A 16,135-nucleotide genomic window follows, 5' to 3' on the forward strand; every position below is an offset into this window, starting at 1 on the left:
GCCCCTCGTCTCTTTTTGCTAACCTTGAAATATGTCTGGCCAGCAAAAGCAATTTGCACTGCGGACAACAGAGGAAAGGTAAGATCGCGTTCTTTCCTGCTGCTCCGGAATTCCAGAACGCCTTCTCACTTTCCCACTGTTGTCCGTAGTGGATCTTTCCACCAGCGGTATATTACCTATTTAGTTTATTTATGTTCGAAGGAACTGTATTTTACATTTATATGGCAGAGTGATAGCAGCCAAAAAATAGTCCTAAATTACATCACGTTCTGAAATTGCTCTGGGATTAAAAAATAATTTGAACTAGTCTCACTAGTGGGGCGACAGTGGCGTTGGGTGCAGGAGTTTCCCCTGCAATCGGCTCCATCTATCAGTGTCTAGTGTCCTTCGGCAAAACACTCCCCCTTCATTGTCTACTGATGGTGGTCAGAGGGCCAGGGTGGCGCCAGTGTACGGCAGCCATGCTTCTGTCAGTGAGCCCCAGAGCAGCTGTGGCTAAAATGTTTTTTTCCACCATCAGTTTGTGCGTGAATGACTGAATGACTGAATGTAGTGTAAAGGGCTTTGGTCAAAATCTCCTGACTTGAAAAGGCGCTATATAAGTACAGGACTGTTACCATTTAAAAAAAAACAAATACATAGTTTTTCTACCCTTTGATTATTCCCCGTACCATACCGGAACTACTTTTTCTCCATTACATTTAAGGCTATTTCTCATGGCAGGAGGCTCATTGATGGTCGGCCACTCTTGCATCTCAGCCACATATGGTGAATGTTTCACACAACTTCATGTCCCACAGCTCTCAAGTAGCGTAAAAATTAGCTGGATAAACCCAACTGAGTTTTTCACTCTTTTTATAGAGAACATGATATAGTTATTGAGTATGTGTTGTTATTTTACACATAAATGTCTGAAAGAACACATCTCTGATTACTTTATGGAACTCTAATCCAACAATAAAATTTTTCATAAATATATTCTAAGTTTTAGACTTTATTGCTGCGTGTTTGATACCTCGATGTGCAACCAAAGCCAAACAGCCCAGAAACGTGATGAAAATCATTTCCTGTAATCTGTTTTAATACAGTCAAAGTGTGAAAAAGCTTTCTGGCTCAGTGAAAGTGTCGTAATTAGACTTTGATAATTAGAGACAGGGGATGGAGGGAGGTCCCAAAGTGATTATTATGGCAGAGTGAAAGCCAGAGAAACAGAAGGAGAGTGGGCTGAAGTTCACCACTAACTCTCACTCTGAAATAGGCGAGACCAAAAGCTCCAGGCAGAAAGAACAAGTTGGAGAAACTCAGAATCACAGTAGCTTTAAAAACCTCCCACCATTTAAACCATTTTTCTCTCAATAGATCCTTTGTCTGCCAGCCATTAAGATCAGTTCTGTGTTTTGTTGTTGTTGCTCACCTGCAGTCCAGCTTCTCCATTTCAAAGTGTGGGTTGAAGTTAAGGACTATGCGCTGCGATGGCTCCGGGGCTGTGATGACCCAGTGGCAGTTCTGGTGAGGGGGATACTCCTGCGGGTAGCCAGGGGTGGTAATGTAGCCGGCATCGCTGGCATCTAAATAGCCACCGCATTGCTCAGATGCTGGGTAAAGAAAAACATATAATGGTCGAGACATGAGTGACACTGGGAATAATAAATGAAGTAACTTTTCTATTTATTCTGTGTTATTTAGAGATCTTTATTTAAGTGCCAATGCTGTTGGTTTGTTGAAAATCAACACAGGAAATTACAAAATCACACAATTATAATCAGAAATGCAGGCAGGATATGAGAAACTTAACAACCTGATAAACAAAGGCATCGTTGTGGAGCAAGATGACTCACAAACCTAATATCTTACACACTCAGCCTTCCAGAAGCCCCAGTTACTGTCACAGAGCGGATTCACTTGTCAGCAGTCATATGTCTGTCTCGTGTCATAAACAATGCCACTTATTCACTGGTGCAGATGCAATCTGACACAGATGGACAGCACTTCCACGTCTGTTTAACCCAGCAGCATAACACACGCAACTGTTCTACCATAACAGTGGCTACTCTTTTAAACTGATGGAATGAACTCTCAACGCTGGACTCCTATACTGTCCAGGAACTTTACTGTTGTACTGTGATGGTGGATTTATGGTATTTATTTACCTTATTTTTCACAATCTGCTGATTGATCATGAGTGAATATTTAACCCTTTTTTATAGTTTTTTTTTTTAGATTGATTAAAGCTCTTTAGGAGACATTTGTTGATTTTCTTATTCATGTTCAGTCCTTCCTCTAGTTCCATGCAATATAATACATACTTCTTAACATTTTTTCTATTTGTCATATTACAACTATACTAACAACTTTGAACAGTACCATTTTCTAAGGGGAAACATCTCCACAGCATGATACTGCCACTACTATATCTCAGCATGGAGATGGGTTAATCAAGTTGATCTTTATTAGTTTTGTTAAAACTGTTCAGTTTTGATCTAATTTTATTGAAGCATCTTCTTCTATATTTTTTAATACGTCTCCTACATTGATAAAAAAATAAATAAATAAATGCAAACAGGATTTTGGATTATTTTTTTAAGCCTCTTCTCAATAAAACGAAGCTTTATGGGATGCATAAGTAGTATCTATTCTTTCAAAAGATTTCCCCACCTGAGCTGTGGAATATGTCATCTCCTTTTGATCTAGAATGGCTGCTTTTCTGATTAAAGCTCTCCTGCTTTATGAGGGACAGCCATGTTCTGATGGGCTTGCACTTTGGTACATTATCCAATGACCTACACTTCAAAAACGATCTAGAAATTTATAAAAATGACATAAATTAACTATATTTACCTTTAATTTGAGTAGGAAAATAAGATGATCTGCCAATGGAATGAGGATTTTTAATCTTAAAATAAGATATTTACAAAATATGTACTTGAAATACGACAATGCAATAATTTTTTTCTTATTTTAAATGTAAATTGTCTTGTTTCATTGGTAAAGAGTCTAACTTACGTCCTCAGTTCAAGCAAAAATGCACTTATTTTAAGAAAATATTACTTATTTAGGTTTACATTTTTTTCAGTGTAGCTCTGCTTTAAAATTCTTCTCAACTTTATCTTTATTCTTCTCGACTTGTCTGCTGTGCTCCTTAGTCTGAGACCTTAAGCCTTCAAAAGATAGATTTACAGTGATCAGGTTGTCTCAATTTACTAATTAAGTGAGTTCTGAATGCAGTTGGCTGCATGAGATTTTATTTATCGTAGATTAAATGAAGAGAAAGAAAAAATTGAAAATCATAAAAAATTTTACAATTTTCATTAAAATTCACATTCATGCTACTTTGTACTGTTTTGTCACATGTGGTAGAAACATATTTGCTAAAATAATCTAATAAATGACAGACAAATAGGCATTAAAATCAGCCAGATAACCAATGAAAAACTAAGAAATGAGAAAATATCAAACCTAAGGAAATATTAAAACAAACAAAAAGATGAAATAGTGGACTAAATTCTATACTGATTCAGTTTACAGTGACATATTTTTTTAATCAAATGCCAAAATTAAAGTCACATTAAAAGCTGTGTTGTTTTCCCAAGAACTGTGTAAATTAGTACACAATTATAGTTGAATGACCAGTGTTACAGCAAAGAAGGAAAAGGAAAGCCTCTTTTTACCGCAATTGTTAAAAGACAAAAAAAAAAAAAAAGGTGGCATTATTTCAACAGTAACAACTAAATAAAAAAAATCATCAGTGTATCTGCAAATAAACAGATGGATTTTCAGTAAATATTTTGGGGAAACGATGGCCACGATGGACCAGGTTATTTAAATGAAAACAGCATCTGCGAATGCTGGCTGATTGATGGGAAAATACTTGGCTGGTATGCAACACCCTAAAATAATTTCCTGTTTTCCAGAGAAAGGGAGAACAAACTCACAATTGGACTCCTGACAGAGTTCATTATTTACTCAGCCATGGCTAAATACGCATCACGAGACATGCCTCCAGGAGAAATGTAGAAGAGAGCGGAGTCTTTCTGAGGAGGTTGTTCAAACCACCGTCAGGCCTTCTGTGCTATGACGTTTTATTTATTACAGGCTGTGAGAGCTGACATAGTCAAGCCAAACTGCTCAGCAGAATACAACATGGTTTAAAGCTATTAATAAACTAGCTACTGTAAACCAACTCTGAGAGGACTAGAGATATGAACACATAAGGCACAGTATAAACACACAGACCACCTCCTTTACGTTTAAATGATGCAGTTATAATTAATAAGAAATAGTTATTTAATTAAGTCTGATCGAATTAATGCAATACAAAAAGGGGCAAACTTATTATCTGATACCATATAAGCCTGAAGCCAGGGAAGTTTAGAGAAGAGGTCAGATTTCAGTGTTCAGCAAACAACATGACTGACATTTTGGCTTTTATACCTGCTGTCTGCCTCTCTCTGTCTGCTTACAATTAATGATCAGCAGCCTGCTTCTCCCTAATTCCCCCTCCGTCACCCTAAGAACCAACTAATCCTGTCCATCTCCTATCTGTTTCCAATCTCCCTGGTGACACACAGAAATACAGGAGTGGAGTTACAAGGGCCGTGTAACCTAGCCGTACGCATTTTATGTCAGCACCACCTGGATTAGTGTTTAACCACTCCAGAATCTGACAGCAGCACCAACCAAACACCAGTAATAGAATCCCTTCTTAGCAGGGTCTATCAAACAAAAATCTGCAGAAAATATAAGGTAAAAGATATAAAGGCACAAACTTATATTTAGTTTATAATATATTTGATTGCAAAGCTGTGTTCTGTTAAGTTTGGTTGGTTTATTTTGTCACAAATTAAGTTACAAGTTGACTGTTATTAAGCTTGTCTTATAATACTAACTTAATTTAAAAATATTGGCAATAAACCAGATTAAAGAGGTTTTAATTTTATGGAATAACAATATATTTTCACTGCTGGAATGTAGCAAAAATGAGAAATATCTTGATAAGAAGCAATGCTGAGAAACTTGTTCATGCATTTGTTACTTAAATAATCGACCATAGTAAATCTACAGGTTTGCTAGTGGTTCCTAGTAGTGTTATATTGAAGACCAAACCAACTGAGACCAAGTAGTATTGAGACCAATGCGATGTAAGGTCTTGTTCAGAGCATCTAAAGGTATTTGCCTTGTCTCGGTCTCAGTTTGGTCTTTAATACAACACTAGTTGCTAGTTAGATCTTTTTGTAACCAGGCTCCTCCCTTGTGGAAACAACTACCAGTTTTAGTTTGTGAGGCAAACACTCTGTCTACTTTTCAGGCTTGGCTTAAAACTCTCCTTTTTGATAAAGCTTATAGTTAGAATGACTTAGGTTAACCTGAGCTATCGCTATAGCTATGCTGCTATAGCATTAGACTACTGGAGGACATGGTGACCACTTTTCATCATTGTGCTGAAACCTTGAATTTAACCAACTGGAACTGATTATAATTAACTTTAAAGAAATATCAAAACTATATATTTGTAATTCAAGGCTTGAATAAAAAAAATTAGCTGTATATTTAATTAAAAAAAACGTGTCAGCTGTCATTGTGGCTTTTTATTTATATGTAGATACATGATGATGTATGTCTTTGTGTGTCTAAATTGTTAATGTATGTACCAAAAACTAACATCAAATATTTTTCTTTCATTTAACATAATAACTCATACCTGAGTAAGACAGCATAGACAAAAGTTAATTGGAAAAAAAAAAATCTTAACTTCCATTTTACTTGTAATGTTTATTAAAAAAAATAAAAACAACTAACAAAAATCATTGAGCGCTTAACCGGGAGATAAGAACCTGAGATCAGAGTGATCTCACGTCAGTGTATCAAGCGATAAATCTTTTATTTATCCTATCATAAAAAGTAGTCGCTATGGGCAGGTCTTTAAAATATACCCAGACTATTTATTTTTTTCCTAAAGCTAACTTCTATCTACAACCACCAGTCTATTTGACAGAGAATTAGATCAGAAAGCACTGTAAAAATACAAGCACAAAAGCCTAACTGAACAGCCCAGAGCCGTTCTCTACTTATGTTGTGAAGGAACCATAATGTTGAAAACATTATGGTTCCTTCTGAACTCCCATCTCTCTCCTTCAGCCTTGAGTAAAGACAGTCTCTCCTGGAGTCTGAATCACACGGATCTGTTTGAATTAAATATTATGCCTGCTTCTCTGTAGAGCTCTACCAATCCCAAGATATCCACACAAAGTCATTCAACAATTATGGCATCCAAAAACGGCAACGAGTGACACAAACTGAGCTCAAGGGTTCACAGCTGACATCATCTTGCATTAGATATCATTTAAAGTAGATCGGATTGTACTTGTTCATCTGCCAAAGTAACCATTCAGATATATGCATGTTGAAATTCAGTAAAATGTCAAGTCTCTCAAGGTATAAGGCAACAATATATATAAACATGAAGCTGGAGGACTAGGAACTGTTTGTAAATAAACAAAAGGAAGATTAATTTCTATAGAAATGCTCAATAAACTTTATGGGGTATTGCTGTGAGTGACCAACAGAAGGTTGTAGACCTAACAGCTCTCCTGAGACTTATTGACTTTGTGCCCCAAAAACCAGAATTGAAAAAGAAGAGGCCATATTTAGTTATGTTCCTCAGCCTCAGAACCAGTTACTTAAAGGCCTGAGGTGTCCAGATACTGCTGGCTAAAATAATCACTGTAAACTATATTTTTTAGTGCAGCATTCCCATCAAAATAAAATATCAAGTAATAATTTCAGCAACCCATTTTATGGCGGTGTTACGTAATTCAGCACTGCTTAATGAGATGTATGATGCAAAGCCTAGTGTTGTCTAACCTAATACAGCTTCATGATGTTATTTCCTGATGTTACCCAACCAAAGCTCTGAGGATTTTCCAGAACAGCTGGATTTATAGTTAGACTGAATTACAGACAGGTGGACAGTATTTAGCCTTAGGTTTTTTAAAGAGGGCAACAAGTTCTACTGGATTTTACTTGAGGGACACCAATGTCTATCACATTTTTAGAATTTCTCTTTGTGAAAAACATACGAAAAAAAAAAAAACATTATTTCATATCATGTACCGCTTTCTGTCAGTCTGTTAAACAAAATTACACTAACTTATTTTAGTTCTGCAGAAATCAAGGCTTTGTTAGACATTGCATGCAAATAGAGGCGTGTAGAATAAGACATGCTTTGGTATGGAGGGGTAAAGGTAGACGAAAGCATATAGGCACAGCTCCCAACACAAAATCAATTGGAAGTCTAATTTGTATTCAACACCAAAGAGCTCAGATCTGCATTCTTTAAAGAGTGGTGTGTGTGCGTCTGTCAGGATAGAGGAGTTGCTGAGCTGGCAAAAAAAACAAAAACTGAGATCACGCCAAGAATGATCAAACAGCTAAATGTAACCACCCTTTAGCTGTTCTTTTAGACTTGCGCAGTAGCCGTCTTCGACTTTAATATAAGACTAAAGAAACCACATGAAACCCCAAATTCTTCTTTGTCCCAGCTTCCGTCCCTTCCATAAACACTTCTCTCCCGTTGACCCTCATTTTCACACAACACAGCTTTTTTTCTTCCAAAACCACAGGAGCATGTGGAGATCATCAGGGAGAGGTTTGTATTTACACCACATATTCACAACCAATGTGCAAACACAAACCACTGAACATCACTTATCCTTGTCTGATTCAGACACACATACACACGCACACACAGACCAACACAGAAGCAAGATAAGTGGCGGTAAATGGTGCTAAGCAGTCAAGCAGGGATATAAGACAGGTCACTGCATTATTTATGGCTGGCTGCCGCATTTGGTATTGCATCCTGATAACACCTATTCAGCAACTTTTCCCCACAAATGCATACCTCAACACACACACACACACACTTCTCAGAGCAGAAATACACTGAATATTCTCAGTGCAGTAATTTGATAATAAACAAATGTAGTTCCTTTCTACAAATGAAGGAAATCCTTGCTTGCCCCAAGTGCAAATGTTTCGACTTTGTTTCTCAGATCACTTACAGATTGCTCAATTTGAGTCAAAATAGACAATTTAATAGCAAAGAAATCAATTTGCTAGCCAGAAAGAACTTGGTAAATGTGTTGGAATCTGCATTTATTTCCATCGCCTTGAGCCCATAATGAAAGCATCATCAGTTCATCTGGTGTTTTGTTTATAAAAGAGCAAAATTGTTTCTTACCCAGCTGACTAGCAAGCTTGTTAAGAGGAAGGCTGTGAACTTACTGTGCATCAGCTCTAGGCCTGATAATCCAAACTGAAAAGTTAGTTTTGGAAACAAATGGTCCCCAGGAGACCAGTTAAGCCTTGTAAAAGTGTTAGCAACCAATGAACTTTTTTCAGATTTTGACAAATATGAGCTAAAATGTAATTTAGAGTGATTTTAATGATGGGTCAACACAAATTTATACACATTCATGATTTGGGAGGTAGATGATGCATTAATTCTAAAACATTTTAGGAATAAAAACTTACACAAATGAAATTTTGTTTTTCTCCCCTTAATCTTTTAGCCTTAGTAAAGCAAAGGATAATAGAGAACTTCAGTGAACAAACATCATCTTAAAAACAAAGAAACACACTACAAAGTTCAGGGATAAAGTTGTGTGTAAAAGTTTTTAACATAATTACATCTTAGAACAGTATATCAAGTAGGGATGCACGATTTAATCGGCCCCCTATCGGTATCGGCCTTAAAACTGAATATTGGACATCGGCCTCCCCACCGATAATTAACCCGATATTTGATCAGCTTCTGAGTTTCTAAAGTCTAAAAAAAAAAAAAAAAACTGCTTCTTCTTCCTCAAAAACTTCTAAAGACGAGGGAAAAAATATTGATACATTAAAATATCACAATATCTTCATATACTGATATATTGCTATTTAAAAACACCATATCAATCTCTTTTACTAATGAAATATTGCTATATGTCATCGTTATGCTACGAAATCCCCCGAAAATTCACGAAATTTTGCCATATTTTTATATGTTGATATATTGACGTGGTATCGATCTATTTTACTAACAAAATCTCACAAGAATTTGCAAAATATCACAAGAGTTTGTAACAGAACGATGAAATTTCACGGGATTTTAAAAAGTAAAATAGATCGATACTGCGTTTTTAAAAATCGATTTGATATCAGCATATGAAAATATATTTGAGTATATTATTTTTCAAAGTGTCAGAAATGGATAATAAAACTGCTATTTTTGTCCAGCTTTAACATCGGTATCGATATCGGTTATCGGCTACATGAGTTTTAAAATATCGGCATATCGGATATCGGCCAAAATCCCAATATCGTGCATCCCTAATATCAAGCTTTGAAAACTCTATGAAGTACAGTTTATTCCATCTTCTGATATAGCAGAGCTGCACTGCATACCAACCTAAAAAGCTATTTGTTTACTTGCATTCCCGATCAGTGTCCTAACAACTACAGACCTAAATCCAACTAAGAATCTGTGGACAAACCTCAAATTTGATATTCACAGATGTTCTCCATCCAGTCTGACTGTGCTTGAGCTATTTTGTTTAGAAAAATGTAAATATTTCAGTCATACAAGGCTGGATTTAGACTGAGAAGTACTTGTCCAAAGGTGGTACTAGAAGGTATGTTTAAGAAATATTTCTTTAAACATTATTAATGGAAAATAGAAAAAAGAAATTGTTTTCCAGCAACGGAAAACAACATGCTACTTTGTGTTGGTCTATCACATAGAATCCAAATGAAATCTTTGATTTTTTTCCTTTTTTAATTTAGAAAATTCATAATAAAGACAGACAGAATACACTGGGTACAAAAAGAAGGCAGAGGGGGGTGAAAGTCAGAAAGGGAGAGTAATCCAAGAACATCTGTCTCTCATCAACAAAAAAGGAGAAAGTCAGCAACTCAGAAAAGCTCACTGGACAAAAAAAACTTACCTCACACACACACTGGCACAGACACAAACACACACAAACAGGTGGAGCTGTTTTCTCCAGGTGTTCTGCTTTAACACACAGTGGAAAACTACCGAGTGAGTGTGGATAAAAGACGGAGAAAGATGACAGGGAGAGAACTACAAAGGATCTAAGACTAAACACAGTGAGGGGGGAAAGGAGACAAAATGAGTCATAAAAATAAAACAAAGTGTGTATTGGAGAAAAAAACACTGAAACAGGAGCAAGCTTTTAAAGCAATACAGGTTTCTGATCCAAAATGACCCTTTAGGAAGAAGGAACAGTGACCATTTCAGATTGATTCTGTTCAAAAACCAACTTAAAAAGAAAAGACGGCTTTAATTGCAACAGTAAAACGCACATGATAATAAGTCCCTCCATTTTAAAATCACTTTTAGCTCACTATAAACAGTCAATTTTACCAAAGAACCTACAACACTGGGAAACATCGATTTTCCTTAGGGAAGTGATGTTTTGAAACACCTAAGTTCAGAAATAGCACTTAGATGCTCTTAACTGTTCTAATATGTTGATAAACAGCCACATTATTATTATTATTACTATTATTATTATTATTATTATTATTATTATTATTATTATTATTATTATTATTATTATTATTATTCCAAAGTTATTTTCTTTTTACAGAAGTTGGGTCACATCAATATGAGCTAATTTGATTCTTTTTTTAAACTAAAGTGACATTTTATACAACTAAACAAAAAAAATGCCAAATATATGAGTTTTATGAGCCTTGAAAAAATCCTTGGGATTCCTGGGTTTTCCTCAAGCTTCTTACTTTTAAAACATGCAGGATTTCCACAGAATCTTTAAAGTTCCAAAATGCATTGGTCCAAAAAAAAAAGTCTTAAATTCCTCCAGATTTTTCATACTAGGTCCCTAAATATATTAAGTTAGACCTTTAATTACTAACTTTGTTAACTTAACTTCTAATATTTTTAAAAAATGCATTTGTTTATTGCGCTGCAATTCCTATTATGGAAATATCTACAAGGTCAATGATGCATGAATGCAGCCCTGGTGGAATTAAGCGACTACTGGACATACCATCTTTGGGTGGAAGATTCATAGTTATTAAACCTTTTTCTTACTCTATTAACTCTATTTTTTCCAAGCTTTGACATTCAAACATTATACAGCCTGCTCTAGCCTCCCCGTTGTTCCTACATCCTGATTGTGTCAGGAGTATACAAACATCAATAGATGGTTTATCTAGTTTACTCCTTTAAGTGATTGGAATCACATTAAAGGCAGTGGGCTTAATGCTGCACATCGGGCTTCTTAGAAGTATATGAATGAGAGTCTCCAGCAAGTTGTGAATGGATTTCCAACAAGTGTGAGAAAACATAGATTGACAGAGTCGGACAAAATAGGCAGAAAGAGAAAAACACAAAGAGTGGCTGAAACAGTAAAAAGATTTCCAACCGTGTCGGAGCAGGGAGAACAGGAGGTGAGGGAGCTTTCTGAAGCCGGGGTGAGGAAGAAAACACTGACGGAGGGAGGTGTGGAGAAAGAGACAGAGAGCGCTATTAAAGACGAGCTGAAGTGGCGTGAAAGGAGGGGAAAACAACAAGATGATTCAGCGTGAAGGGAGAGAGAAAAAGGAAAACAACCTGTGGCCTCGCACCACCCTGCCTGCTCTCCAGAGACTAGCCTTGTGAGCGTACTTGATTACACAAACATTTTTCTTTTTGTATGAAGGTTTTGAAGAAGTGAGGAACAGGCAAATATTCCAATTTAAAGGATTTACGAGATCTCTGCTGCCATCTGAGGATATGTTTTCCTCACAGACACAAACACAGCTCAACACGTGCTGCTCTTCCCATTTTCTATAATTACTATAGTCATTACACATGGCCAATAAAGAGACGAGAATGCTAACAGTTTACTAATGACATGATAACTGTAATTAGAACATCCTGCCGGACATACTAATTGTCCTTTCCTTTTTTTTTTTTTACATGAGGCCAATACACAGGGAGAATGTGCCAAAGGATAATTAGCTTGAATATTATTCGCTCTTTATAAAATAGGTTGTTGATGCTACTAGAAGACCCCCCTCTTATTTGAGCCCCTCTGTTTTATTAGATTTAAAGAGCGATGTTCTCTCATTAATGCAAAACCCCTCTCTGCATTTTTGGGACAAAGCCAGGCTTGTTCCTAGCGTGGGTTGGACTCTGTCAGGTCAATCAGTCGTGATTTTAATGGACTCTGATTATGGTTTGTGAACCAAATGGTCTCATCTCTGCTCTTTGCAGGCAATGTTATCCTTGTATCTTTGGGGTACCACCTTCAAAAAGAAGTGGTGAGAAAAAGCAGAAAGGCACAGGAATGCTCCCTGCAGGGTCAGCCACTTCATTACACTGAGTTGTTTAAATCTTGGGACTCCTTTGGACGTTATTGCAGGAGAGGATTCCATGACTTATTCAATGACTGACACCTTGTCTAATAAGGGAGCTGCTGCGGTTTGTCATTTCTAAAAATTATTTGAGCTACAAATTGATGTTCAACATTGACTATCCAGTCTTCATTCTACACCTCAACTGGAGTTGTAAGATAAGGGTTGTGAAAGAACGTGCAAAATCACAAACCCAAGTTTTTAAACCGACTTGTTTCATTGGTTGGGTGGGTTCAGCCTAAAAGATGTGAAGACTCAGAAAAATGCTGCTGCTCCTATTTGAGTCAGTAGAGGGTGTTTCATAGTTTAATGGGGGCACATTGTGACTTCCTCCATTTCAGACAGCTGGGAAGGTCTTATTTTCCCTTTTATACCCATCAGCCTACACAACTAACAGGTATAATGTTTAAAACAGGGGTTTTCAACATTTTCCAGGCCAAGGACCCCCAAACTGATGGTAAGATGGAGCGGGGACCCCCTAATTATATATATTGTATGAAATAGTGTTCTATCAAACTGGTCCTATATTCACTCTATTACAGGTGGAGTAATGTAACGAAAGTATTTTTGCCCTGGGATTATTAAAGTATATCTGATTCTGATTCTGATTCCTCATTGATGGGACAGGTGTTTTGAGTGAAATGGTGCCCAGCTTGAAAGAGCTCCTGTGTGTCACTGAATGTGTGCATTAATGACTGAAAAAAATCTTCTGCCTCCATTTATATCTTTACTAAAGTGTGTTGAATTCATGTTAATGTGGATTTAAAGACATTTCAATTAGTGGAAAAAAATGCAGGGGGGATATAATAAAAAAGACTAATCAAACAAAATTTTCACGACCCCCATGAAGTACCTCCCTGGACCCCTAGGGATCCCGTACCCCCTGTTGAAGACCTCTGGTTTAAATTAAATACATTGAGCAAATGGTTGAAGCTCATCCTTTGGATATTTAAAAGGTTTTTAACTACTTGCATGTGACTATAAAGAAAAATAAAGAAAAGGAAGCCTAGTAGGTCTTATCTTCATGTGAGAAGTCTGATGAAAGAAGATAGCCAGTAATCCTTAAACCTAGAGGAAAACACCTGCTACCAGCATAGTAATTAAACCAAAACCTGAGGAAAATCTCCAGCTAAGAATCACCTGCTACCACCTACCACCTCAAACTCTTACAATAATTTAGAAATGTTTGATTTGCCTTCAATTCTGCAAGTTACACTTGATGAGAAAACTTCAGCTTAGATTAAAACGTTTTCTTTACGTTAACTGTATAAATATGATGAGCGATCCAATAAATAGTAGGATCCTCGAAGGAAAATGTGATCTAAATCTTTTTTTTTTTTTTCTAAAGAATAAATCAGTCTCTTACCTACAGTACATCATAATCAGAGTTTATTTAATGCCCTACCTTGGCCAGAAACCCTCCTGAGCTCAGCAGAGAAGAGGAATAAATCTAGATTGGTTTACTGCAGGTGGCTCCACTCAACTACTGCTTCACACCCAGCTGCTCTCCTCTTGTTACTCTAACACCCTATAATACTACCTCCGTTTTTTCCCTTTACCTCCCTCTTTCTATGCCCTTAAACATGCAAGATGCTTTGCACTACTTATATTTTCTCCTTCCTCGCTCTTACTTTTACTGCTCCATTGATTCACAGCCCTCTGCTGGGAGCAAAGTTTACAATTCCTCCAGGTAAGTCACTGTAAATAGATTGTATTTTATGATTTCCTTCCCTCTGCACCTGTGAATCAATGCATCTGACATTCCAGCCATAATGAAAAACATCTCTAGCGAAAATTTAGAGATATCCAGAGAAATACTCACATAGGCCTATACACTAAAGGTCTTTTTAAAACTTTATCTGCTGAATGTTTACGTTGAATATATCATGAATTATTCTGAATTAAACCCTTACTTAAAAGTGATTAAAATAAAAAGTTCAAAATTAGTTTAAATATATGGCACTTCTTTAATATTTTAAGCTTGAAGTTTACTTTCTGGTCAGATTTTACAGGAAAAAAAATCAGATCTAAATCCAGGGCATTGGCATCAAAGAAATCCTATTATGGTGCAAAAGAGTTGAGACTAAGGTTCACCTTCCAGGGTGAAAGACATGTTAAGGATACAACCAGAGAAACAGTTGAATTGTTCAGGTCAGGTGTTAAACTTCAGTTGTTTTGAAACTCTAGTTGAAGTCCAACACACATGAGTCACATTAACAGGTCTTATTAGGTAAGACTCAGTAGAGCATACATGTAGGCGAAGCTATTCACCCATTAAAGGTGTTTGGGAGTTGGGACACATCTAAAAGTTGCAGAAAACTGGCCCTCATATATTGGAGTTCAAAACCTCTGATTTAGACCAAGGTATATTATTAATTAGAATGGTTTCAGGTTTTTAATCATTTGTGCTTTTTAAAGACATTTCTGAAATCTCAATCGTAACATGTCCAAAGCTGATAGAACATATCCCAAATAAGCCGTTTCCCTTTTCCTTCTAATTCCTAGTTATCATACTTATCATCGAAATACATATTAAAGGGAATATAATGATGCAAATGAACAGGTCGTGACTGAAACACAGAGGAGACATAAAAAATAGGGAGGCAGACATGAAGAACAAAAATGAAAATATGAAAACTGCTTGAAACTGACAGAACAAACATGGAGATGATTACAAGAATCAGGTGAGTCCAGCGAAACTGAATCGAATGGACATGAATAAGGGTGCAACAACTTTGACGTAAAAATATCATTGAATCCGAGCAGCAAACAATGACAAACCAAAAGTAATAATCCAGGAATAACAGTGCTGCTAGGTGTTGATCTGTTAATACTTCCCATTAAAATGCATTAGTGTTTGTGGCAGTAACGTAACAAACTGTCTAAAGGTTGTCGATACTTTGGCAGAGCACTGCATGTTTGTGGCAGGGAGTTTAAATGGAGTAAAGCTCATTAGACGAACAAATGAAATGGATGATTTGTTTTATTGATGGCACACAAAGCACTATGACCCAGCCTGATGTAAGAATTAATTATTACAAACTGAACCCACAAGTAGGTTAAGACCTGATCATGCAAGCTTTCCTTCAGTTTGTGCACCTGCAAATAACTGCTATAGCAACTACTGAAATACAAAAACAACTCAAAACACATGAATCATTCACTTTGCAATTCACCGGTATACTTGTGGAGTTGTCTGCTCCCAGTCCACTTTAGACTTTTAAAATTGCCCTAAGTTGGGTGGGTGATATCATATCAATTATATTAATAACATAAATCATACCCGCGTTCTACCTGTGGGCAATTTGAGCACTTCTAACACTGTGTATGGTGGTGATCCTGTTTCATCATCCAGCATATTTCAGCAGAGACACTATAGAGGCAGACAGCTGGTCTTGAGTGGCCAATTATGTCCGTTTATCTCCCTTCCAGGCGCAGCTGTGATCAAACAGAATGAAGAAACAGGATCAAACAGCAAGGCTAAAAATCCCTCTTCCGTTTGGATCGCTTCTTTTCCTCAGCTTCACTCTGTCTCTGTTACTCTCTTCATTTCCTTACCTCCATCTCCTTCTGCCTCCTGCAATGTATTCATATATATATATTTTTATAAAGAGGCACTTCTACATCCTTCCGTGTCTTCCTCGCTCATCTCTCGGAAGACAGCAAAGGAGAGGCTTTTTTAAAGGTTTAGTGCTGAGGAAGCTTAATCCTG

At 36.7% G+C, this 16,135-nt stretch overlaps 1 protein-coding gene across 1 annotated transcript in view; it reads right to left on the reverse strand.

The window, feature by feature from the left end:
• Nucleotides 1-16,135, reverse strand: part of LOC107092657 (neuropilin-2-like) — a 33,548-nt gene that overhangs the window by 14,741 nt on the left and 2,672 nt on the right. The window contains exon 2 of the mRNA XM_015387252.1: nt 1,415-1,595. Coding sequence (XP_015242738.1) covers nt 1,415-1,595 — 181 coding nt within the window. The remainder of the gene's footprint in view (nt 1-1,414; nt 1,596-16,135) is intronic.

This window comes from Cyprinodon variegatus, unplaced genomic scaffold (assembly GCF_000732505.1).
Source record: "Cyprinodon variegatus isolate N-32 unplaced genomic scaffold, C_variegatus-1.0 Scaffold389, whole genome shotgun sequence".
Taxonomy (NCBI): Eukaryota; Metazoa; Chordata; class Actinopteri; order Cyprinodontiformes; family Cyprinodontidae; genus Cyprinodon; species Cyprinodon variegatus.